The 27,331-nt window shown below is 38.5% G+C and overlaps 2 protein-coding genes across 3 annotated transcripts in view; one reads left to right on the top strand and one right to left on the bottom strand.

Moving 5' to 3' along the window:
* Positions 1–27,331, bottom strand: part of TSPAN14 (tetraspanin 14) — a 78,597-nt gene continuing 51,266 nt past the window's right edge. Inside the window, exons 10-11 of one of the 2 annotated variants that reach the window (XR_003250008.1) lie at positions 26,331–26,481; positions 1–112 (exon numbers count right to left, since the gene is read on the bottom strand). The gene's annotated coding sequence lies outside the window, so the exon portion shown is untranslated. The remainder of the gene's footprint in view (positions 113–26,330; positions 26,482–27,331) is intronic. The other variant, XR_003250009.1, reaches the window with a different exon arrangement.
* LOC112950468 (rap1 GTPase-GDP dissociation stimulator 1-like) overlaps positions 23,064–27,331 on the top strand; it is a 17,574-nt gene continuing 13,306 nt past the window's right edge. The window contains exons 1-4 of the mRNA XM_026043005.1: positions 23,064–23,189; positions 24,864–24,992; positions 25,615–25,740; positions 26,345–26,488. Coding sequence (XP_025898790.1) covers positions 23,069–23,189; positions 24,864–24,992; positions 25,615–25,740; positions 26,345–26,488 — 520 coding nt within the window. The 5' untranslated portion in view covers positions 23,064–23,068. The remainder of the gene's footprint in view (positions 23,190–24,863; positions 24,993–25,614; positions 25,741–26,344; positions 26,489–27,331) is intronic.

Genomic DNA, 27,331 nt, shown 5'->3' with positions numbered 1-27,331 from the left:
TGAGACCTTGGCCACGCCAGACAACTCAGCTCAGCTTGAGTGCAGTCAGCAGCCACTCTTCCAATATTAAAGCTCTAACGCATCCAACCAATCTTCTCTTTGAAGAAATACTCTGAAAAATGATAAGAAAACAGTGAAATAACCTTACTCATATTGGCAGAACGATCCRGACTGTACAGTGCACTCAATGAAAAACTTGACTACACAAAGTAGTCACCTGCTGTCTTGTAATCACCATCATAGGTGAATGGACTACACAAAAAAATTCCCGTTTTGCCACACCAGTTTGTGTCCAAGTCTCTCCACTTGCTTTCCTGGCCTCTGTGGTGAAGCTTCTTGAAGAATCAATTTTCTCAGTTGGCCCATTAATTTTAAAAGCCTTCCTRGCTGGCTGTGACCCTTTATCCAGCATGAAGGAATAATTGTGTAAAATCATTCACTTTCTATATTGTATTTGTCTCACTGAGGGAAACTAAAGTTATCATTTTAGATGATAATGCCGTCCTCATGTTTGACCTTCAGTGATCTTTAGAAGTCAACTGTTTTCACGCTTATACTTTAGCCTCAAACACACATAAGGCTGTGAACATGACTAGTGAGACAAGCATCTGTACAGCCTTACTTTTATTTCATTCTCTTCACAGAGAAATCTAGAGCCTGGATCCTCTATGAAGAAGGATCTCTATAAYGACCTAAGGGGACAATTAGCAGATTTTGATGTACAAGATGTCTAACAGCCAAATATTCAAAAAAAGTCCTATAACTCATCATAGTTATAAGTCAAAAAAAATAAGTTAAGGAATTTCCTGCATAACTCAGAACAGAATTTCTGATTATAAATCTATCCTACCAGAGAAAAAGAGCCTATTAGAATACTTTTTCCCTTTTCCTTGAAAGCATGGGCCTGTTATACAAACAGAATAGTTGCTTTTCTTGACTATCTCAGTGGATCCTGCTGTCTATGTGTTTCCAGTAGCACCACTCTACAGTGGATTCATTCTCCTAACAGTTCAGCTTTCCTTAAATACTCCAAACAAATAGAGTCTGAATTATCATGAAGAAACTGCCTCATTCTGTTTCTGAGAAAGCTTGGAAAATCCATGAGGCCCATTTGAGAAAGCAAATTTTATTCAGCAAAAGTTTTCTCTTCCTTTCTCAGACCTGATTAAGACAGGGATGAATTAATAACTCCCYAGGGTTGTTAGCTGAAGGGAAATTTGAAGTGAGGGTACCCGCTTCCCAACTGTGGACATTCTTCATCTTCCCAGTCTTCAGGGGAGTAGTATTGTGAGTTATTCCAGAGGAGGAAAACAAATGCTCCATTGCTATCTATGGCCTCCCATGTTAGTTACCCTGCTTTACCTGTTCTAACCAAGCTAAAACCAGTACTACACAACACTGCATCTCAACTGCCTGTGCACAAAATAGCAGACTATTGTCAGTGCAGCTTTTGGTCAGCACTTGTCACCTCAAAAACCACCATGCARTTTGATGCTTTAATTAGCTGTGATCTCAACAAGGACCTTAAAGCTGTTTAAAATAAGACTGGAGTTTCTTTTCATCTTTAACAGGGCCTTCTGGTGCTAGATGCACTCTGTCCTGGTCTCCCCTACAGCACCTTTTGGCTAAGCAATCCTCAGCACTGTCACTAGAAATCAACTATTGGGGAATGGAAAAAGGAACAGAAGGGAAGGAAAAACAAAGGAAACCATTTTAGCTCCATTTTTAACACAATGGGAAAGTGCTTAATTGGCCAAGGTTGGCTCATTTCCTCATCCATTTTATTTTGAGCATGTGCACCCTTCCCAAGCTGAACAGCTCACTGGAAGTGCTGAAGTAGCAGAACTGCATTTCCCTTCAGATTTTACAAAACAGCCATATAACCTACTTTGCCCGTGTCATTTACATAAAAATATTCTGCTACAACCTACATAATGGGGCAGGGGGGAGGGAAGAGGAAAAGACTATGCTTCTGTAAATACAAGGATGAAATTGAAAGAAATAATAAACAGAAAACACAGCAATCTTGCATCTCTTCCAGACTGTGAACTCTGTAGTCATAATCATTTTCTGTGTCTTTTTATTTTTTTCCTCCCCAAAAGAAGTGTTTACAGTATCTGTAATTTTGAGTCCTGCTGTGTCAGCAACAAAATGAGAACAGTGGAAACTGCAAGCRAGTGGTGCTGGGGGGAGCTGACAGCATTCAAGGCCTTCTAAACACACACAAGTACACAGTTCTGCTACTAGAAAAGCAAATATTTTTAAAGCACTAACCACAGCAAACCCGTCATGCCTGATTTGTGCATTGCTGTCAATTAGAAAAATGGGAAAAAGAACTGAATTATTCCCTCCCCAGCTCCTCTCACAAATGGATAGTAAAAAAACCGCCCGTTTTTCCCTCCAGCTCGATTGCTAAGTCTGTGGCTCCCTCTAAGGGTCAAAATGAGCTCGAACTCAAGATGAGCTCAAAATGCTGCCTCAGAGCAGGCAGCACAATCTGCAGAGGGATCAGAATGAGTAACAGATTATTTCCCTGAAGCTGCAGATTCATTACAAACTATGAAATAGAGCAGGGAGGTGGATGTGATTTTCCTAGACTTTTTTTCCCCCTTCCATATGGAGCTAGTATCAGTGATCAGACTGTAAATGCTGTGCAGTATGGACCTCTTTTGCCTGTTTGCCATCTTGTCTTGTAACAGTTAGGACTGATGGTTTTAGGCATTGCCCAAATCCAAAAAGTTAAGAAAACTTGAGCTCTGTAGAGCAAAAGAGGAACAATGAAAATTCTTAAAGAAATGAAACACAGCAAAAGAGCTACAAACCAATTAAAATGTCTTATACTGTCAKCTGAATAGCTGTAAAAGCAATGGCAAGCTAGGATTTAAATGGTGAAATGTTGCTTTACACTGACAAGAATCTCATCAGATAGCTGGGGGTTTTTTTGTTTGATTGATTTTTTTTTTCTCTTCTCTCCTCTCTCTCTCTCCAAATTCAAGTGAAATGAATTCCACTTTAAGTAGTGCTGGCAATAAAGAAAAGAGATGTCAAATAACCCTAATAGATTTGTAATTAAAGCCATGGACTGCAAACYACAGAATGCTCAGTGATTATTCTACCAGCCTAAGTTAGTAAGAGTTAATTCTGTACTCTGTAACACTACTTGCCCTTCAGGAGGAGTCACATCAGTGATCATTTTTGCCTCATGGGGTAGCAATTCCACCCAGCAAGATTACTTTAGGTCTATCCCTTTGTGTTCTGTCTTACAGCTGTTGCACACGTGATTACACTGGAGCCTGCAGATGTCTCCATGGTTCAGCACAATTTATCAAACCTTTGAGGAGCTGGGTAGAAAGGGCTACACTCCAWTTTTTCTTCCAAATGGTGGTGGATAGTTGGAATTCTATATTACAAAGGTCTAAGTACAAGTATTAATACAAGTTTGTCAACTTTCTTAAATCTATAGTTTGTCAACTTGTTTTAATTTCATTCTCCCTGTAGCTTAAGGAAGCAACTCAACTCAAAACATTACATACTTAATAGTTACTGCTATTAAAATGCTCATTCACAATAGCAAGATGCATCAAAAAGGTAGCAAGTCATGTTATATATTTTCATACCCAAAATGAAATAGCTGCGATAAAAAATAATCCAGGGTGAAGCTAGTTAAATAAACCAAAGAGTAAAAAGTCAAGACTCCTTGAGCAAGCTGCCTTGCAAAAACATGGTGCACAGGCCTTCAAGCAGCAATTAGCTTTCCAGAATACTAGCACTGCAAAAATACACCTCGCAGCAGAAGGACAAAAAACACACACACGAAACAGGAAAGGACTCACACTGCATTTAACTGGAACAGAGCTCAGAGCTCCGCAGTCCTCTCACTTGGACTGTGCTGCCTAATTCAATTGCAGCTTTGGAGTTATGTCTCATTTACAAAGCAGTAATTTAGCTCTTCAGGTCAGACCCTCAGCTAAGAATGGGGTGTACTTGGTCAGCAGACAGCAGGCTCTATTTAGGAAGCAATTAGAGCACTCTAAGTGTCTGCAGGGATCTGCTCTAGCCTTAACATAGATTAAAAGGCCCACTGGCAACAGTCACCAAGGAATTTTAGTTCAAAAAGATATGCAGAATATCCTGCCCCTTGCTCCTATTTACACTTCCTTGCTCCTGTCAGGTCCTGGTGCTATGCCTCGCTGTACTGAACGCAGCATGTGCTTACACTGCAGGCTGCAGTTCAGCTCTGCACCGCTTGAGCGCAAAATACATCAGCCCTTCTGCTTCTCAGGAGGGGTCTYGGTAGCTGAGGGAGGTTCATCTATGGCTCTAGAGAACACCGGTTGCATTTCAATTCCTAATCAATARGCTATTTCTTAAGGCTCTTTATCTTTTCAATGATATACTTATTCATCCTCTCCCCTTGAATGTAATGACCTTTATACAGTCTTTATAATGACCTGTTAATTTTGGATTAAACTACATGCAGCAACCTCAGAACTTAACATTATCACCCTCCAGGCACAGTCTTTTTTTTTTTTTTTTTTTTTTTTTTCCTTTCACTTCAGGATAAACTTTGTCCCAATCCCAGCTATCTGCATACAATTCAGATACGTATCTATTAGCAAGAATTCAACATTCTCCCTTACGTGAATTATTCGTTTTGCCTATCTGCAAAGCCCTTCTGGAATCCYTTGGATTCCATGACCTAATTGCTACAGGAAATAATTCCAGAGTTTGGCATATTTCCAATGAAATTAATTACAATGAGCTACCCAAGAGATTTCATACTAAATGATGTGAATTGCTTTCCTCAGATATATTTTAACTTCRGAAGATGCTCAGTAGGTTCACTTTCTTCCATCTCCCTGTAAATGCATCAAAATGTACCATGTGAGAGCTAATTTTCTTTAAAACACTCCCTGGTACAATTTAGCTGCATTACGCATAACACAGCAGTCATATCATATCAACTTCATATCATATTAGACACTGCATTACAGCAGCTAAACTGATTACTGATGAAATTGAAGGCCAGTGATAGGAAAACTGTTAATCATTTAAAGGACTCGTCAGTTTTATGTACAAAATTTCTTGCTTTAGCAGCATCATGCAAGTGATTTTGTCCATTTAAGCCACTTATTTTTGTCATCTTGGTGGACAATAAAAACCTACAGATTTAAAGGCAAAGCTTATTGCACATTTCTGTCTGCACACTGTGCAGGATTTTTTCTTCAGGATTGGATCTGCAATTGCAAAAACAGACTTTGGATGATTTCTGGCTTTTTATATTTCATCATAAAGAGCTATAAAAAAATCTTTTCTTGTTGATAAGAGTTGGGCAGATAAATCCACAGACATTTTGACATCATCATCTCCTTTGAAGTCCTTTGTAATTCTCAGCCTTACACGCTGCCCACTCCTTTTGTGGCAAAACTGCAGCCACAAAAAAAAAAACCTTTCTGCTGCAGGTCATATGCAGCACTTTGTGTCTTGRCACTGAGGTGCTGTTCAAAGGGTTTAGAGCTAGTACACAAAATACACTGAAAAGCCTTTACTTCAGAGCCTTTTCGAGACCTTCCCTATTCCTGTCAGACACTGTGGGACAAAGAACCCAGGACATTGCCTAGACTGACTTGGTGGGGTTTTTTTTGACTCTAATCTTCACAGGCCCAACCCACCAGACCTAGTTTCAGTGTCTGACTCATTTTCACAACACAAAGCTTAGCAGCTTGGTCATTCACAGCTGTTTTCCACTCACATGACAAAGAAAATTTACTCTTCAGAGCTCTTTGTGAAACTGAGATCCAAGTCTCATAATACGAATGTACCCTCCCTTATGATGGTCATGTGAGGCAGCAACCCTGTTTCTCCCCATCCTCTCTTCCTTCACGACATCCTCAATAGTAACAGCCACCTCTTCATTTTTTCCCCCCCAACAAATTCCACTCAATGCTGTTCTTTATGCTCTTATTTTTCCCTGTCTTCTAAGTTTCTGCACTAAAGTTTCTACTAGTGCTTCCTGTGCCACGCTCCTGCACAGTTACATCTTAGGAACACAAGCTACAGCTCCACTCCCGTGGCATATCTACTTGCTGAGAAACAAGACCAACTTGATTGAACTCCTCCCCACTTCTCTTAYTACAAGACTGTTCTGTTACTGTAACACCCCATGTTTCCTCTCCCCTAACCATGAGACAAGCCTGCTCCATAATCCACATGAATAGAGTTTACAGTTTATTAGTGCATCCCTGGTTCAGCCCCACTGACGTTTTCAGATTCCCAATATCTCACATTGCAGTTCACTTGCGGATCAAACAGATGAAGAGGCTTATTTGGAGAAAAAAATGCATATACTGAGTTCCAACATATCCTGTGGCTCAGACAAGAAGTAGATGCAGCATTATAATAAACCAAAGGCTTCTCTGGGCTACACAGGAGATTATATGTATAACTACATATAAGCTTAACTCCAGGCCTTTTCCATAGAACTCAAGGCCCTGTGTAGAACACAGCTCGGCTAAACCAGAGACTCTATGTCTAGGACTGTCATTTATTGCTGTTTTTTTCTTCCTATTTACTTCAGTCTTTTATATTGATTCTACATAAATATTCAGTGACCATACTGCTTTGGCTATTAGCATTCTGTWACAAGAATGCTGCATTAAAACTTTTTATTTTCTAGAAATAAAATTCACTGTAGAGCAAGATGGACAGTGTTTGCATTCTCCAGGAGTGGTGCTACAGACATTCATTATGCAAAATAGGGATTAAGTAGGCTATTTAGAAAAGATCAAGCTGCAGGAAGATGCAGATGGTTGATCGGAAATCATTTTCAAGTCAGAGATGCATTTAAAAAATAAACAAAGCGGGTGAAGGGAAGAGCCAGTGTTATGAGTTAAAAATAAAACAAAGAAAGCAGAATATATCCTGGTTTAACAAGGAAAAATCCCAGATTGTACAATAAAACAAAATGATACTGCAATCTGGAATTGCAATACGAAAACTCTTCTACTAGAAGGATCCCTTCGTGGTGTGAGGGCTACAGGCAGCCACCAGATGGAAATTCTGAAGTCCGAATTGCAACCAAGATCCAGATGTCCATGCGCAAAGGCCTCCCAGAAATTCACAAAACTTCCAAACTTGCAGCCTTTTCTGCATTTGAGCAAATTCACTTTTTCTAATTCAAAACTGGGTTGATATATGCAAATGTAAACAATTCTCAGTTACTGATATTGTTGTGTCTTCTAACTGCTATATTTCAAAGAAATAGTTCATAAATTGGCTTAGTTTGGCTGTCCTTAGTCCATTAAAAATACCTGATTTTAGAGTGAGCAAAACCACTTTGCGGTCTTAGATATCTGTTCACTATGAAATCAGATACCAGGATATTTCTGTGTTTATACATTCTTTTAGCATACAAACATTGTAAATATACATAGCAACTCTACTGTAAAAAAACATATCCTAAAGTCATAACAGCTCAAGGACAGCCCACCTAAGCCAGTCTAAAAGAAAGATTGTCCAGATGGTCCAACTGTCTCAGTTTCATAAAGTTATGACTAATTAGAAATTTTAAGGGATTAAAAGGCCTTTGGTGGTAGTGGTTACCAGTCATTCTACAGATAAAAACAACTAATCATTCTCATAACAAATTAKAAGGGGAGCTCTAAACACAACAGTACTATCTACTAATATAGACAGTCCATCTTGGAACTTCATAATCTACTCCAGCAATAGGTCCCTGCCATCACACCTAAATCCTAGGAAGTCATGGTTTTGCATGCGATTGATAATAGGAGATTTACTATGAACCTTAAATCACTTCATTTCTAACTCTTTCCAAAAAAATCATACTGAAGCACGATCATGGGCACTTGTTCTAGCCTCTGATGTTCTCACCCTCAGSTCTACCTCCTCCACTTTCCCTTCTGCTCCCTTAGGTCTATTTTTATCACAGTTGCAGAAATTTCATGCTGAGCTAGTAAGCTGACGATAGTTCCTTGTCTAAAACCCTTTGATTTTCCCAAAATAATTGTATTTACTAGACCTGTGAATCACACTAAAATATCCTTTCATTAGTATTCTAAGGCAGAGGATAAACCTGAGTCCATATATGGAAATAATCCATATTCCCCAGGGTAAAGCAGTTTTGCAACATGTCTTTCTGTATTTTATTATTCAGATCAACACAGGTAACATCTCATTCTGAAAAGCAGCCAGTTTACTTAAGGCTGCAATAAAATGAAACACATTTGCAACTTTGTAAAAAAAAAAAAAAAAGAAATTAACCTTCACAAGAGAGATGCATTGCAAGGCAAAAGGCTAGATTAGCTAATCTATCAAATAATAAAAGCTCTTTTATGCATAATAGATCACATCTTTTATATTTTGCTGAAAATAAGTTCATAGGCACCCGCAGAGAAAGTGGTTTCTTTACCTTGCTCAGTCCCAGACATGCCAAGAAAAGGGGGCATGAGCACAGCTCACTCCCTCAGCCACAGTCCTGCTTGCCCCATGTGAACCAGCTGCACTTGAGAAGCGGTACAGTTGGGCAGCCAGCAGCTTAGACCCGCACCAATACACCGTGAGTCTAAAGAGAGCCGACCAGCTACTGCTTCACCAAAGCGGAGCGTGGGTCTCCCTCACCTGGGGCATCTGTTTTTTTCTGTTAGTAATCACTGCAATGAGATGAATGACAGAGTTTATCTGACATTTCTTACTTGCCCATTTGCTGTACATCTGAKTGCTTCCTTTGTCTTCAGTCTTTTGCAGAGAAAAGCTGTCATTATTACTATTTTACCATTCTAGAGATATTCATGATGCTGACCCAGTATCCTTTTGAAATTTTTGGAAAAATTTCCATTGATTTAAATAAACACGGCAAGTGGCCCCTGTGCACAGTGAACATGCCTGACAAACCTAATGCCACAGTAACAGTACCCATCATTCCTCCCATCCTTTATTTTCTCTCTTTTTAGACTTCAGTTTACTAAGTCTGCCCACAAAATGCTGACCTTCACCTTCTCCCTTTCATCTCAGGAATTTTGCTGCCTCTGACCACACTGACAGCATGGGACAGTCCTACCTGCACCTTGGTAAGCACTCAGAACTTCGCAGCAGTATCTCATGCCCGGAACTGGTCAAGACCAATTCAGCCTCTAAGCTCCTGAGCTGGCAGGTGGCTCTCCCTGCCTTGCGACACCCAACTTTTTCTGAGACATTCTGAGACATTCAGAGATGTTGGCTCTGTTTAAATAGACACACCTATTATTGCTCCAGTAGCTGTAGGTCATGCTTTTTTCTAAACATGACAGTACAAACAACTGACAAAGATGTAAGCAGTTTTTCACATGACACGATGTGATGAAGCAATCGACACCTCAGGACTTTCATTTTCCAATTCATTTGCAACTTTGCAAAACCTGCTATTATGACTGGGGGAGATCCAGAAAGCATTCACCTTACTCTTCCTCTCCACAGGGACATCCAAAGGGACTAGCTTTATAATTATCTAGCAAGACAGTCAGTAAAGAGTCTCAACTTCCTTAATAGGWTCCCTAGGCTCCAAACTCATCATCATATTGCCTTTTTATCTTTAGGATTTTAACTCCCTTCAGTGATTATAACACAAGAGTGCAGCAAGTTTTAGAATGCTATGGATTTAGATCCCAGTGCTCCTATTACCACAAATGCTGCAACATGCAGTGACTGTTAGGCAGCACCACACTGGGAAGCTCAATCTACTTGCCAGAACAATCTTTAAATAGCATTAACTGCTCAAACACACTACAGCAGTGCCAGGGGGTTGTAAGGGATCTTTAACAGAATGCAGCATATATTATTTAAGTCATCATATAATTGGCTTGTATTTGTTCAAAACTCAAGTAAGGTAAGGTTGGCTGAAAAGAGACAAAAAACTATTTTGGAAACTGCTGGCTGAAACACAGTATTGGTCCAATAATTTCCAAGTAAAACAAAATAACATTTAGAAGATGACTACCTCATCAATGATAAAGGTAAGTTGGAGATGGTACCTCTAGATTCTATTGCTGTCTTCAGAGAATGCCAAAGACTGCCTATATATTTCAGTCACACTTTGTGGGGGAAGGTGGAGCAAAAATGATACAAATAAATTTATATTAGACTTTCTGAAGTGCTCAGCACCCACCAGGTGAGATTCAGGTGTTCATACAATTTGGCAAAAAACTGAAGGTAGATTCTGAGAGCTGCACTCCCTTTACACTTGGCTAGTGTGCTTAAATGCTGATACAGGATCTGGTCACTCTTGAAAAATCTCCCCTTGYTAGGTTCAATAGTCACTCTTCAAAATACTTTATACTGAATTTCCCTTTGTCATTCAGAAGATCTGAAAGGTTCTCTCCCAGTATAATTACTGTTGCAATTTCTGTTAATGACATCTAAGAACTGGAAACAAGCAGTGCTGGAGGATTAAGTAATTATGGAGTATTAGATGCATTTGAAGAGCTGGGTCACAGAAAAAGAGGAGCAAAGAACGAGCGTGCTTTGGGCTGCTCATCAGCCTGAAAGCTATAAAATATTCTCCTTTTTCACYGCTTGCCTAGCTGTAAAGGACAAACTCCCAGGGCAGATCAGCTCCTCTTCATTGTCCCTGCTCGAGAGCTACAGCCTTTATGGGTAAGTAAAGCTCTTGTTAGATAGATAGATAGATGCGAGCTCTAATACATTATTCATTTTCTTCTCATATAGCAAAGTCAAATGTATTTGAGGACAGAAATAAGAAACTAATTTAGGATCATTTAAATATGAAAAGGTAATTATAGGATAAATGCATTACAATAACTTACCTGAAATGTGTGTCACTTTAAACAATGCTTGACAGTCCCATAGAAACAAAGATTTGTTTAAATAACATAAGCAAATTCTAAGGCAGCAAGTAAAAATTAAAGCACTGCCAACTTAGGAGCCTTTGTGAATTTAAATATTTGAGACACTAAAATTCTTAACTCTGCATTAACAGTACAACATACATCAAAGCAGCTGCTCACGTATGGCTGTACATTCTTGCTGTGCTTTTTAAAGGGCCATAGAAAAGACTGGAGCTGCATTTAAGTGGTCTGGCCTTTGAATATGCCTCCCTATGATTCAACTATTAACCTACATACAGATGGAGTGCAAGCCTTTAATTACAAATGTTCCACGTGAAACAAATGGTGTTCATACCAAATTTGAAATATACTTTTGAGATTAATTTCCATTATTCTTCAGATCATTCAAAGACATTAGGCAGCCAGGTCACAAGACCGAGCTTTCTGCCTTCATGCACATGATGGTAAGTTGCTCTATAATTAGACCCATTGACATCAGCTGAACTAATCTCCGTATTACTCAACATGTTTAACAGTGAAATAATCTAAGTGGAGTCTGACAAGGAACCAGCTGTTTAGAATTACATTACTAGTCAAGTAAATAATTATTCAAGAGAAGTTAAACCTCTTGGTGGTTTAGGGACACTCATGAAAACCAGGTTAAAATTAAAGATTAAAAGTATCATAGCTCTTATATGAACAATATAAGAGATAGACAAAAACAAATTATCCTGTTTTGGCCCCAAAAACCATAGGCATTTTGGTACTGCTTCTGGCCTAACCCAGTTCTAATTCAACAGAATTATTCGTATAGGACTGGCTGCTCCTGTTCTGGATAGAGCTGAAGACAGCAGAACTTTGCCTTGTCTTGGGGCACTATTTTCCTTCTGTTCCCATTTCATTTACATGTACCTGGCCTATTCAGCAAATAGCTCAGAGCAATGATTGCAATTCACAGTTTACTCCTACCTGTACTGTTCTTTACAGCATTGTTTCTGTTCCTCACATATGAACCCTTGAGAGGAGAAWAAACAAACAACAAACAGTAAACCATACATTTAGTACCTGTTTGTCAAATTCCATTTCAAAACAAGTATTCATGTAGAACACTAACAATTTAAGTAATTTTAGAGATAGCCTACAATAGCTATATCATACTTCAGCATTAAAACCCTCTGTGACAGTATTACTAATTCCTTGTGTGTCTGGTTCTCAGCCTTCCCTAACAACTTACTATACACCATTCGCTTCTTCAACAGCATTAAACCTTATTACATTAAGGCCACAGGGAAATCCCAAGGTTGTTGATTTTAATTCAAGCTTTTTTTTTTTCTCTCCCCCCGCCCCCCATAGATTTTTAAAGCAGAATGCCAAAGGCACTTAATAAAGTGGAGTCRAAGCTTGCTGCTTACCAGTACCTGAGGGAAATTCAGCCATTCTTGTTGAGTTAGGATCTAGACAAAGTCAATGAAGTTCCCCAGACCTGTAGCAGCTGAGAGGAAGAAAAACCAGGTCCTGAAGTAGATGGTTTCTAGCAGACTTCTCAAGGTGTCTCAGCTTCATTTCAGCTGTGTGCTCTTTATGCTTTGTGAAACACAGCTCTGACACTTAAGCAAAGACAGTGGCTGACAGTAATACTTCACTGCCTGTACTTTCATCTTTACTTGTTTGTTTCTAAACTCATTAACCTGTTTGTGCCGCAAGTTTTGACATTCTGAAGAACAACTGTTTTGGCTCTGTGACAATCCAGTGTTTTCATCCTCCCATTCACCTAAAACTATGATCCTTCTTCCACTCTCATACATGGCAAAATACTAACTTAAAATAGTGTTTCCTGGAAAGTTATCATTTTAGTATTTTAATAGCAAAAACCAATTTGTGTTTTATGCTTTTCTACTGAACAAGCAATTTCAAATACAATAAAGCATATTCCTTTATAAAATGGCATGGGCATTTTGCTGGAGTGCTTTGTAGATCAGAGTCTAAAACTACTGCCCTCTTTAGACTGAACATACTTGGGGCTAATCTGCTCTGCTTTGCTAAAAGAACTCTAGATGTTCCAAAGACAACTCCTTTTTTTACCTCCACATATGAGTGGATACAGTGTCAAAAAAGCACATTGCATCTGTTATCTATGTTTCTAATATGGGAGATGCTCCTTTAAAATACTTATAACTTATAACATGACAATAGAGAATAGAGAATTTAGCTAGACACCCTATCTAGATAAATCCTCAAAAGAAAAAAGTAACACCTATACAAAAAGTATCTTTTTATCCGATGAGAAATTCGGCAAAATAGAAATGCCTTTGGAAAAGACAGGTGGCAACTGTCTTATAGAAATATTTAATGGATGAATAGCAGGTAAACAGTTTTCAGAAAGAAAATGGGAATGCATAGCCACTTAAGACTGAGAAAATAGCCACTGCTCAGAAGAGAGAATATTTTTAAGAGGCCAAGAAATCTATAGAATATAGTGATGAAATTACAATTATATTGCCAGAATCAAATTTGCAGAGGTGTTAGATCACTTGTTCCYGTTTTCTTACATTTCTGGCTAAATATCTTTGTGAATACAACTCTTCTTGTCCAAGTAGTAACTATAAAAGTAATGGGTCATAGATATCAAAGGCAAGGTATCAAAAAGCAGATTCTCCTGAGCAATTCAGAACTGGGAGTGCAGCCCTAAAACACAAGTCGTGTTACAGTAATGTTACCTGTATTAAGCACTGAAAGATCTTGTAAGACCACAATTTTTACACTGTGTCAGCTCTCAAAGTGACCTTGTTTTCACTATCAGATGTTTTACACTGCATAATGCAGCCAGAAACCCCTAACTAGGGATTTAAAACAACAAAAAACACTCCAACAACAACCAACTAAGCACACCCACTATGCAWTGAGCTTTGAGGTCGTTTTCAAAGAATGTTTTTCACATCCTTGTAAAGTGATACAATGGGGTTGAATTGCCTGTCATTGCCAGATCAGCATGGACTGCCTGCAAAAACTTCAGGCAGTAACCTCAGGAAAAAAGCTGCCAGAATATACACAAGTTCCTAATACAGGGATACAGCGAGTTATTGCAGAAACTACATAACTCATAAGGAAACTCAGTAACTTCATGGTGGATTGTGTGAGCATCCTTGTCAGTATCCCTTATTGGCAGTGCAGGATGCTTCTCTCTCRACAGGTCATTCCACATCTTGGGTAGAGACGTACAAGCAATTAGCAAGGACAAGGCAGATACAGACAGACCATGGGTTGCATACAAGAGCTGTCCTTTTGAGAATTACAGTAATATATATCTTCTAGTAAAGTACTAGAAAAGCAAGGAAGAAATTCTTTTCAAGCATCACAAGGTAGTTTTACCCTCTTAATTCTATGTGATAACACCTAAAACAAATAGCATATGCCACATACAAGCACAACAGAGATCCCAGGCATTTGTAGTTGCCTCTTTTCATATTTGCTGTTAGCCTCTCCTGTTGAGGCTCACTCCTCCAGTCACATCATGCAGCTGGGTCTTCCATTCTACCTAGTCCTGCTCTCYGGGCAGTGCACAGTTACGCTCTCTTCACTGCAGCAACACACATTCTGGCTTGAGCTGTGCGTCTTCATGCTCCAGCAATAGCCGCAGGCCAACCAAGACCCCTGCAGCCAAGCGGGTGGGGTTCCAAGCAGTTCCTGTTCCTAACTGGATTACTGGATTCCTTGTGCCAGGGAAGAAATGGCACATCTTCCCAGTATCCACCCCCAGCACAGGCTGGGGTCTGAATACTACTGGTCTGCTATGCATTTGTCTTCAACACCCATCCATCCACACTCCAAACAGACWGTTCAGCATAGAAGTTTGAGAGTTGATACTTTTTGTGGGGGGGAAGATGCAGTGCTTGTTATTTTTCCACCCACAGCTGCTCTTCTTGGCTAAGGAAGCCCTTGGAGGAGTTGTCAGCCAAAGGAAATTAGTGTTTTCTCTGCTTTGGAGTCTAATTGGTTTTTCCTCCATTGACAGCTCTTCAAGCTAAATTTAGGGAGCCAGAGAAAATTAGAGTTAATGTTATTTGGCTGAGGCTATGGCCTACTTTCCATACACATACAATGGCCAAAGGAAAGGCTTCCTTTGCTTTGTGTTGCACAGTTAGCAAATATGAACGAATAAATATCAAGTCTGTAATCTAACAGATAGTTACTATGCATCTTATTAATGAAGMTAAGTGATCATGGGTACCTGTAGAGACCATCATGATGCATAAGAAATACAGAAACCCAGGTATTCACTGAGCTAGTGACACAGAGCTGGGATTCTATTCATTCACATAAACAAAAACAGTCAATTTTTGCCCAGCTGTCACAGTTTGTCCCATTACTTACCTGCTCCCGCTGCTCTAGAGTCAGCACATGGCTTTGCCAGTTCTATTTATCCCTACACTTCACGGTAACTGACGAAACCAGCACCTCCTAGAATCACGCAGCTACTGAAGAAGTTGAACTGCAATTTAAACCAGCAAGTTTCCCAACTTGTCATCAGAAAGCTTGTTGGGAAACAAAGGAAAAATTACAATACATTGTTGTTCATGCAAAAAAAAAAAAAAAAAAGAAGAAAAAAAGGTGTGTTACTCATTTTTAAGCATAATGTATTTGTGGCTATTCCTGCACATCTGTTTTGTAAAATTGCTTGCTGCTGTTTCCATGCCTTGCTGTGTAGGAAATTAAAGTAGGGAGCTTGGGCTCCAGTGTTAACCTGCCACGCTAGACTACATCCAACAGYCCCACTCTAAGTAGTATGTTATAGTTCCAATATATATATGGGCCCAATAATTAATTGGGCACATAAAAGCTGCATACTTGTACACAAAGTTGCAGCAACATGTAATTTCTTAAAGTGAAATTTATTCTTATTCACCATACCTAAAAACAAGAAGAAAGCTAGCAGAATGAGACTAAGCAGCTTTTCATATTATGGGTCAACTCTCAAGCACATATGGTCTGACTGCACTCATCTGGCTTTGGTCTGACTTATCTCCCTGACCTATTTCAGGTTAAGACAGTCATATCTTTCCTCTGATCTGTTTTCAGTCTGGGTTCTGCAGTCTTTCTTCCCAAGGACCCTTCAGGACATAGCATCAGTCATAGACTAGTAGCACCTGCACCACTGCTAGCTTTTCTCTGTCCCTTACCRTTCCTGTAATCCCTCACAGAAGGAACTAAATCACCTAAAAATAAACTTGTAGAAAATCAGGTATTTCTTTTCTTTTAAACTCCATTTTATAATAAATTGATATTTCTCATCAGGGATAATATCAATTTCTGTTAACACCAGGCATGTGCAGGGTTTTTACTTCATCTGAACCTGAATTTAGCTCTGAGTTATCACCTTCTGACCATATAACACAGAAATTTTACAGAGTGTTAAAAATWAAAATCTTGTTCATGCACTTAGTTTTGAATAAGTCACTGCATGGGAAATTCTATTCTTCAACCGTGTAATTTCCACTCAAAAATAAGTAGCATTTCTAGAGTTCCAATAACTTGCTGTTACTATTTCCAAGTTCTTTACTCATTTATGTTATGTTTAAGTGAGAACTATGCCTACTCTTTCATTATGGAGGGGCAATCCTGTTGGCAAAGTGCTCTGAAGAGAACCACTCCAGTGTCCATTTGTACTCCGACACGAGTCTAGAGTAAAGAGTCAAAGGAAAATGAAGAGTGCAGGTCAAAGAGCAGATGAACTCTTAAGAATCTCCACAGAAATGGAGGCTAARTAGTAGTAATCTGCTCCCTGCCCCCTCACAATGCTCTCCTGTCTACTGGTTAGTGTTTAATCTTTAGAAATCCAACACACTGTATTCAGCCACAGCAATCAGACACTGACCCACTTGTGTTCTTCAGCTATTTTTCCACTTTCTACTAGGTGCTCCTATTATTCTTCACATCAATATTTGATCAAAGGTAGTGGGGRGCAAAGGGAAGAAGGACAAATATGCAAATATGCAACAAATATGGCATCGAGTCAGCATTTGTGGCTGACCTGGCTATCTGAGAATTACACAATTTCTAGATATTGATTATATAAAATATTTTGGAATTAGCAGAGAACATTAACTACTAGCCAATCAAATTTAAATCCTACTTTCATCCTCCTTGCACTCTGAAGCTCAAGTTGAGCTGCAAAAAATATTTCCTTACCCCCAGAGGAGTAGAAGGTTCAAAAATGAATCCTAACAGATCACAAGCAAGGAACGGTGTGCTGGAGAGTCCTGAGTCGGTGCAATCCAGAAAGACTACAAAATTTCTATCTGCCTGTATGCAGTCATTTCACTATTAACAGTGAGATTAATAGTATTAGTCATTGCTTAGAGATATTCATGACCAAAATGAAAAAATATTAGGCAGAATATGAAAAGACTATCAAGCAGAATAGTGTTCTTTTCAGTTTCAGAGAATAAAAGGAAACCTYGACATGTCAGACAATTAAAGGTACATGCCAAATGTGCATAAATCTACTTTATAGCTACAGAACCTAAAAACACTTCACAAAGAAACAAGATTTTAAAAAGTGAGCTAAGTTGTTTGTTATTACATCCCCCTCATACTTAGAAGATTCGTTTTAAATTYTCTCCCTAACTTGGAAGTCAATGGAAGAGTCTTCTGCAATATATTAAGGTACACAACAGAAGAATAAGTTTAGCATGTGGAGGTACTGAAGGAAACARACAATATTTAAATAAATACACGTGGATAGGACATTCTGCTGGAGTAAGTTGTATCAAGCCCTTCGAACTCACAAAATSTGTTTCTTACACCTCTACCGAATAGCGCAGGTAGATTTATACAGTGACCTCTTTTTTTCCCCCAAATAATCTAGCTCAAAAAAAGTRGTTTTGCTTCAGCTCCAGAGATCACTAGGTTGAGACCCTGCATATATCAATGAAAAGGAAAAACAAGAATTTTCCAAACCAGCCCCAGAGTGTTTTCCTATTTACAGTGTCAATTACTGAACCTGATTAATAACGTTCTGTTGAAAATTGCTGATTCAAGAGAAAAAAATATGGCATCAGAACACGTTTATTCTGCTGAAATTCTCCTCTAAGCAGGCAGGCGGGCACGCTGGCCGACCAGCTGGCTGGCCTGGCTGCCTGCTTTCCAGCTTGCCTACCAGGCGCCAGGCAGCCCCTCGCTGCCAGCTGGAAAACGGGTAGATTTGCAAGTAACTGAAACAAATCCTTCTGTTTTGTCCGAAGTTCCAGGATGTCAACATTCTGTTCCAGCATGCAATGAAACAAAATGTCAACAACCCAGAATTTTCTACAAAACAGAAATACCCTTTTCTGGCCAATTCTAGTCACAGGCTGCATGTGTGCTGTTATAATTGCCTCTCCACAGAACAACTGTGTTTTACAGCATCTTTTTTATAATTCCACTTCACATGTAAGCACTGAAAGACAGTGAGTATTGAGCAATTGGTCCCATGCTGACAATTCTAACTTACAACATGAGAAATTTCTGACCAATAGTTTTGAAAAGATAGTTCAGTATTTTAAGACCACTGTAGTTAAACACAGACTTTTACAAGACTTGCATAATTGGTCAGCTAATTGGTCGATTTTGCTGCTTATCGTACTAATTTCACAACACAGACTGTAACCAGATGGGATATTTTCAAAGAATTTGACTGCTATCACACATGGTGTTATTCCACTGATACACTCCCCAGAGAAATAACAAACCACCTGGATTTCTAATTAGCACTCCACCAACTTGTTGAGTGACCAGACTTACGCAGGCTCTAGACACTGCTATTTGTACAATCGCCTAAAAGATTCTACTGGCTTTTGTTTTTAAATACCTCTAAACTAAGTTACAAAAGCAGCTGAAAATATCAAAACTGCCCTGATTAGGCACTTGAGTGACCAGACTTACACGGGATGGCGTACTAGATATTAAACAAATTACCGCATGTTTTTGAGGTGTTGATTCAGAATACCCAGGTATTCTAAAGATGGAAACGTCTTTAGAGCACAAAAACAAAGCTGCTATTGTTCATATTTTCCCCCCCAAAACACATTTTTTTCTTCTCAAAGGTCAATAACAGTCTTTAATAACACTAACTCCTCTTTTCAACTGCTCAAGATATTACTACTCTCTCTGAAGAAGTCTATTCCTACATGTACTAAATTCATATATTTCTAATTAAAAAAAGCTCACAATTACAAATGGACACATTAAGGAGAAAGAAAAATATTGAATCCAAGAAACAATAAATAATTAATCCTAGGCAAGCACTGAGATGTTTCTAGGCCATAACTCATCTCTTTCAAGGTAACAGCTTATGGAACAGAAGTGTTCCACAATAGTTCTGATATAGTTCTGATAATATTTGACATTATGTCAGTACTTGGTTCAGTTATTGGTTTCCCAGTTATTGTTTTTCAGTGTGCATGTGTATAGGTAACTTCTAAGATCAATTTTGGCCACACTAGGTCCTCTCTCTTCCAAGAAGCTGCAGCAACCTTCAGCTTAAAAGGGCAGAGGATAGGTTTAAAACAAATCAATAAAATAAATGGCAATGAATTACATGAACTGGATGGTATTCCCCGGAGTTTAAAAGATTCAAAAATGAATCACCAAATAATGAACTGACACCTAGAACGTCATTTAATGAACTACAGAACTAATAGGTCAGAAAGCAGTACATATGGCACAGATTCATGAAAACTTCTACAGAGAATTCTGGAAATTAGTCTGATCTCTTCACATGGCAAAAAGGGATAGTGACAGATAGAGATCTCTTCCCTGCGGAGGGAAGTGATGCTCAACTTTCTATCCTTCTCTCCTCCCCAAAATACTTATTTTTAAGGAAATGGCAAGATGATGAATAAAGGAGATATAGTTAACATAGGACATTTTGGGTTTCCAGAAAGCATTCAATAAAGTACATATTCAAAGCTATCTTGGGATAACAGAGAAGATTATCTGGTAATGAAGGCTGAAAAGTAGAACAAAATGAATTGCCTTTGTTGGAACCTGCATCATTCAACATACTAAAACAGCCAGGAATGGGGGAATGTGAAGAAGTTTACTGATTATTTGGACTATTGAAAATTAAAAATGACTGTAGGAAGTTGCAGAAAAGTATCATAATCCCATATGATTTCAGATCACATCCTTCAAATTTTACCACCATAACTTTATGTTAAATTCTATTTCCAGAGAGAATTTATCTTTGTATGTTAATGGCTGTATACAAGCTATGTGTTGTCTAAGCAGACCAAATCCCCATTCACATACTTTTGGAGAAAATGAGTTAAGTTTGGAACTCTTTGGAAGATGGAATTATGGTTGACCAATGCCATTGTAAAGAAATTCCAAAAATCTTAAGTATTTTTCATACCGTCTTAACACTGTTTATCCTATTCTGTTTAGAAACCCTGAGCCAACATGTGGAGTGCCTCAGACTCTATGGAGGTGACACAAACGCTGAAGAGAAGATCCTTGAAAGCCTAAATGGGATTCTCCTATCTCTTGCTGAAGATAGCTAAGTATCCCACTACACTGCTTTCCAACAACCAACCATTTACACAACCCAAAAGCATTCCCCGGTGCTTTTCATCTATCATAATAAATATCAAAACAAGTGATGACTGCTGGAAATATCAAATTCCTCAGCACTTTTTGTAGTTTATTTTCRTATACTCTCAAATTAAGCAGATGAAGAAAATCTTTCCTTTTTACTCTAAGGAATCAGTTCAAAATCAATTTACTGGGAGTCTAACATATTAAGAACAATAGCAAAAAAACTGTCCTTTGACTTTACCTTGCTTTCCACTTTTTAAACACAGTGTCAGCTTATTAGCGTTGTTCCATATATTTGTGCAAAAAGAACTAGTCATTCTGCTCAAGTTCCAGAGCCCTTTCAGCATTTCACAGAAATCTTATTTGCAAGAGCAAATTTAGCATTTGAGAGAAGGGTAAAAGGCCTGTCAAGGAGTCATTGTTTGTTAATTGAGCATCTGCTTAGCTTTTGAGGCAGTAAAAGCTCATTTCACCTGTCAGCATTCACCTGGCAGCAGTTGTCTCTTCTTCAGGGCACAAGCACTTAGCCACCACTGATGTGACTTCTCAGCTCAGAGGTGTGCTTCACACAGCACACATGCATATTTCAGATAACCCTTGGTTTTAAAACAGAATAAGACATTAACAGTTCCAACCATTTTGGAGGCAAATATTTCAGACCACAAGATGTGATTTTTCAGACTTTTACAAGTGCTTTTGGTCTTTCCTCATTAGTCATACTACTTAATCCCGACACAAAACTAGTAATTTTATGAAGTCTTCAATGATACCCAAGGAGCTAAGTAAAATAGGTGAACTACATTTACTATTTGTTAGCACACAGTGGCTGTAAAGTGCCTGAAGTTAGACAAGTGATTGCAATAAACTTAGTCTTTTTTTTTTTTTTTTTTTTAATGCATAACAGACATAGCTGCAAATGTATTCAGCAGTCTAGGCCAGAAAGAGCAAGGCACCTTGCATAAGCAAAGAAATACTGTACAAGTGTTGTGAGAAAAACCTACATTCACTAAACAAGCGTTTTAGTACCAAATGAAACAAGCAAAATGCTATGCTGCTTGACAGCTACAGTAATGCCAACTTTCACATATAAGGCAAGAGTTCAGCTTTTTTTTTGTAAATTTTAGTCTTAATTCTTAAGATGCAGCTCTGCCATTAAAGCTTATTAACAACTTTTTACCATATTATGTTGCTACAGTATTTCCATATGTTTTCTAAAAGATGGTTTTGTATCACATACTTCAGCATCCCACTTTAAGCATGGGAAAATATCCGTATCCAATAAACAATACTSATTTAAGTCTAACCAAGGTATAGTCAGCTGATAGCAAACAGAATCATGTACATATCGGTGCTCAGACTACTGCACGAATGTGTCTAGGTTGTTTATTAGTTACAGTCAGATCATGTGTGTAGTCACAGTCRAAGAAAAACAATGAGATGTGTGGAAATGGCTTGTAATGTAGTTTTAAAGTACTGTGCACTGCAGTTTCCATACAATAATGTCTATTTGTCACCATTTAAGTAGAAAAGAATCACTATGAGCTCAGAGATGAGTCTCTGCTTTGGAAGCAGTACAACAAGGGTGTCTGCTTGGTTGGTTATCGCCTTTGCTCTCTGCAATATCAGAGATATTCCTATTGCTACACTGAAGAAACCAACCAGTCACTTCACAATTCAAAGTGTCTGTAAACAGTTCAGATCAGTCRCATGCAGACAACAAAAGGAGGAAAACAACCCTCACAGGTATTTTCAATTTTCACTGTTTAGAGTCTGGGCTTCCTTTAGTCAGTGTCTAAGCATAAAAAGTTCTCTATCAGCCAGAGAGCAACTAACAATCAGCACTTAGAGCTCTGGTGAGAAACTCCTTAAGATTTCTGCACATTTCTCCTGTGATGCTATAAACCTGCATTTATTCAAATCTCCTGGCACATGGTARTTTACTACTTTATAAGGCAAACTAGATATGGTTTTGATAGAAAAAAGCTAAGGGAATTGCCTGCTCTAATTAGTAGTCTAATGAAAGATATTGTGCCTTAATTGCAAGGCCATACTTCAGGAACAGAATGTTAATCCCTCGCTTGCCATGCCTCATGCAAGCTTCCTTTTATCCTCAGAGAAGATGAAAATGCTTTGCCACCTGTGCTTTAATTCAGCATGAATTAGCTAGAATAATCAGCTGCATAGACACTTGCTGCAATCTAAGAGTGTTCCCATATATTTCGGCTGAGACAACCTTTAAGTACCTTGTTAAATGAGGACTTTGGATCCCAAAGATACACACTGAGAACACCATTGAAGCAGAGTAACACACAAACAGTTGCAAACCTAGTGCTGAGATTGTTAACCCTCTTATCATTGCAGAGCAGAGATGCCTCAGCCTACTCAGAGAGAGTGGGATTTTCCTAACTTTGGCACAAATCCTGAAAGGCAATCCACGGTGYGCAGTGAAGGCAGCCCAGGTGCTTTCAGAGCTAGCCAAGAATGGTACGTTGCATTAAAGCATTACTACAAGGCATGTTACAGCACATTTCCTCTACGTTTCCAATCTTGAGTTCCGTTTCACAGCAAGCAGTTATTGATCATGAAATTGCCTTTTTTTTTTTTATACCAATATCACTAAAACTTAACAGTTTGTCTTCATCTGCACAGAGGAAATGAAGAAACCATGTATTGAAGCAGATTTGATTCTGACTTTGATACCTTTCCTGGAAAGCACTGACCAAGAAATGTTACTTCATGCTGGGAGAGCTATTGGTCGTATCTGTTATGACAACAGTAAGTATCTAGCAGAAAAGATTCTGTTTTTCCTGGCTGTAGAGTATTATTTTATAAGACAATATTAGGAAAAGCTCCTTAGGCTGCAATTTTTGATGAGACCTGAACCCACAATGGCCCTCAATCTCCAGTTAGTTATATAAATCACACAGCTCAACTGCCAGGCTGAAAGCATCTCAAACACTTTCAACACTTTGCTTCAAGGCAACACTTTTTTCTCCAAATGGAGACAAAATTCYCCTGTTCTCCAACCACAGGAGTACCAGAGCTTCACAGATTTCAAATCGTCAGCTTTGCCAGAAATGACTTGGGCTAAAATCCTGAAGAGTTTTTCTTTCAAAGCAATAACAGTATCTGTAAAAGCAAAACATTTTTAGAAATGCATGCCAGAAGAAAAAAAGCCACCACATTCCACCAGGCACAACAGAGATATTTGATTCTTCTCTAAGGATTACTGCTTGCAAATAGAGAATTTTGCTTGTCCAAACTTTGGAGTCACCCAGCTTGCCAATCAGTCTCACAAGAGATATCCCTCTTCTTTTACTTGCCCACCAAAGCACATATTTTAAGATTTCTAAGTTAGAAGTCTTAGAGGTAATATGAAACTTCTCCCTCAGTATATTTAATCAGCATTGTTCCTGGGAATTTCAAGAATAGGAACCTAGTACCAACCTTCTGCAACTTAGAAGGATGAATTTGCCGAGGGACACAGAGCTTATGCCATTACTATATATCAATATTCCTTCAGCATCCGGCCACGTTAAGTYTGCTTCATTTCCATCAGAACATAGACCAGCAGGGATTTGACAAGATGACTGTGACTAAGGTCCAATAAAAACAGCAGCAGCAATAAAGATACTATGAAAAATTAACTTTAGTACTTTCCTGATTAAATTGCACTTACACAACTTACAATAGCACCTGAACACTCTTCCTAGCGTCCTTCTCACTTGCTGAGAATCTGAGCAGCAGTCAAGACCATTAGAAATGTCATAATACTGTTAGACAATCTCACTGGAAAACATTACATTTATAGCTCTTGGCACCCTCAAAATGATTCTAGATATTAGGCTTCATTCTTTTTAAAGCAATCTCTAAAACAATGTTTTCTCATTAATTCTGTATTTGGAGGGAGATAACTCCAAGAATAGTACAAAGTATTAGGACAATATTTTTCATTTTGTCTTACTGGATTTTATTTACTTCTCTTGATTTGATTTTTTTGATTTTTAAGGCTATCACTAAGTTCCCTGCAGGAAACAAGCTGACCTTGTCCCCGCCTCATTTTTCAGATACATTGATATCTATGTACAGRTATCTACGATCCATCCACAAATCTGTTCTATCATAGGTAGAACTGTCAAGTAGTACTTGCTCTAGAGTTTGTACTATTAGCTGAAACACTCGTTCCATTGCCCTTATATTTACAAGCCTTTAATTGCCCAAATCAAGGCAGAATTAGGGGGTTTAAGAATTTTATTTCTGTAAGCAATAAAAAACAAAACTCTAGTCTAAATCTAGATTTCCTATGCACACATATCAGCAGAGTTGTGAGAATGAAGCAGACTATCTTGCTGAACTCATCCCAGCTGTTCCCTTTTACTGATTTAATTGGTCCCATCTAACCACAGGAGCCTTCTAACCCATTTAACCTCTATGGCCTGCTGTTATCAGGGGATCTTCAGGAAGAGCTGGTGAAGGTGGGAGTCATCACATCCCTAGTCCGCATATTAACTGACTATGCGGAGAGTGAACCTCTTGTCCATGTTGACCTACTGGCCTTATGCAATCTTGCAGACCTTGGTAAGTAAGTGGTTTTATATCTCGCAGCAAAATGTTATTTTCACTCTGCCATTATCCTTCCTTGTACATACAGAATGCCCACAGATATTCTAATAAAGCTAATATGCAGTCATGGAGTAGCCACAGAAGTTATCACCATACTTCACATTAGGCCTTACTGTATAAGTTCATCTATTGCCCCATACCTTATGGAGGAGAGGTAGGGAAGGAGGGTAGTATCACRTTTGTTATCGTCCAGCCAACTACCTCCTGCATAGGTTTCTTAYATTACTGAATACCATTTTCTATTCAAATTTTATTCATTTTCTGTTGTACAGCAGTGAGCTTTAAAAAGATGCATCTTGTAGATGTTTATGATTCCAGCTARTTTAGAACCACCTAATCTTAGACAGAATCATGTAATCAAAGCAGGAAATACACTAGTACAGCAAACCAGCATGTGACACGTGCCATTTTGATAAATGAAATGATCACACTGTGGTTAAATTTACAAGAATCAATGGAATTAAACCAGCATGAATTTGACAGCTACTAWAGGGTCATAGCTAGAAGAATTAAAATGCATTAAAGAGAAATTCAAATACAGAAGCATTCTAAATTCTTACTTTATACCATATTATAGACACAGCTAAGGAAGCTCTAAGCAAGACAAAGGTGGCCGAACAGTTGGTGAAGCAACTGAGAAGAGCAGAGAACCAYGAGAGGTTAGAAATGGTCTTTGAGGTCCTTCAGACACTTGCAGAAAAYGGTAAGGCTTCTGAGGACAAGGTGGGAAAGGGTACTAGTACTGAGTTTAAGGTGAACATTTTGATTTTGATGTGGAATCCCTTTAATGGAACCAGCAGACCCTTCCAGGGAAATAAACCCCCAAGTACATATAAAATCCTGGTCTGTTTAAGACTACGAATTTATCAGGGAAGGCAATTAATGAGGGAGACGAACATTTTAATTATTTTCTTGGATCTGTGACAAAGCAGATCTTTATCACGAGAGAACACAAGTTTGAAACTGAAAAGCAGCGCAGACCAGTTTGTTTGTACAAAGCAATTTGCTACACCAGGCATCTTCTAATAGAAGATTGTCAAAAACTGACAAGAATCCATCAAGAAAAGCAAGACAACTCACCCAGTCTGCAAAGTACAAAAATTTATGACTGCCAATACAAGTAATAAAGATCAACGCAGAAGTTTTACTTGTTATGCTTGTGGTATTTTCCTAATAACAATGTTTGTAACAAATAAAACAGAAAGAAAGGAAAGAAAGCATCTTAAATTCAAGGATTCAGCTTCCTAGTTTAAAACATTTTGGCAATGACCAGAGTTGTTAGTGAGCTCTTACTGTGATCTCCACAGATGCTTTGAAAGTACAGTTGGTGGACGCAGGTGTGCAAGAGGTGCTGTCCGAGATCCTGCTGAGGCTCCAGGGTAGCTCACAAGCTGAAGACACATGCATTGTGAAGGCTGCATCAGATCTCATTGTCTCTCTGCTTCTTGGAGGTAAAAAAAAATTAAAATTAAAAAAAATATATTAACAGGCCAGATACATAAAGAATGAACAACAAAGAGTTCCTTTGACAGAGGAGTTGCTCTGCTCCATTGCTTTCATTTCCTTAATAGGGACACACCTGCAACTAGTTTCATAATAATCCTTAAGAGATTATGTCCATAATAATCCTTAAGGGATTACTATGTCCTTCTTAGACAGTGCATTTTTTTTCATTTACTGTATAAATGCAGTGCTCATGTTGCCCTGTTTTCCCTGAAGCATACACATACTTWGCCTCAGGCAATCTAATACATCTGTGATTGCTCCTGTGTAGAAAATACACATAGGTGCAAAAGCTTCATGCTATTGTAGCTGTACCTACAGTTGGGGCGGTCCAGACCCAGCTTCCATAACTATTTGCAGCACTGGCTTGAATGCCAGTTTTAAAATCAAAAGCTAATTAATAAATTAAATAAAAAGTTGACATGGTATTTGACAATCCATACTTTATTTTCTATTCCAAAACTATGTATATAATCCAGGTGCTTGGATTAATAGATGAAATAAGAACCATCTTATAGTGTAAATTGTCCTTCAATCTATTAYGAAGAGCACCATCCTTCCAGAGGACACATACTGCTCTTGTGTCTTACTTAGTCTCCTGTGTTGTTCCTGAAATCTGCCTAAGAAAGGCCAAAGACCTTCAAAAGTAATTTAGTTCAGTTGGTGCTGCTATTATATTTAAACGCAGAATACAGCTTCAAGAACTGAACGTTTACATCCCATCCCTAAAATCTCAGAGAAATTACAGAAATTACAGAAAATTAAAGCAATTGACATCTCAAAGGTCTTAA

Source organism: Nothoprocta perdicaria, unplaced genomic scaffold, assembly GCF_003342845.1.
Source record: "Nothoprocta perdicaria isolate Ctin4 unplaced genomic scaffold, notPer1 scaffold_32, whole genome shotgun sequence".
Lineage (NCBI taxonomy): Eukaryota > Metazoa > Chordata > Aves > Tinamiformes > Tinamidae > Nothoprocta > Nothoprocta perdicaria.
The sequence above is the reverse complement of the archived record's forward strand: the minus strand, read 5'-3'. Positions and strand labels throughout refer to the sequence as shown.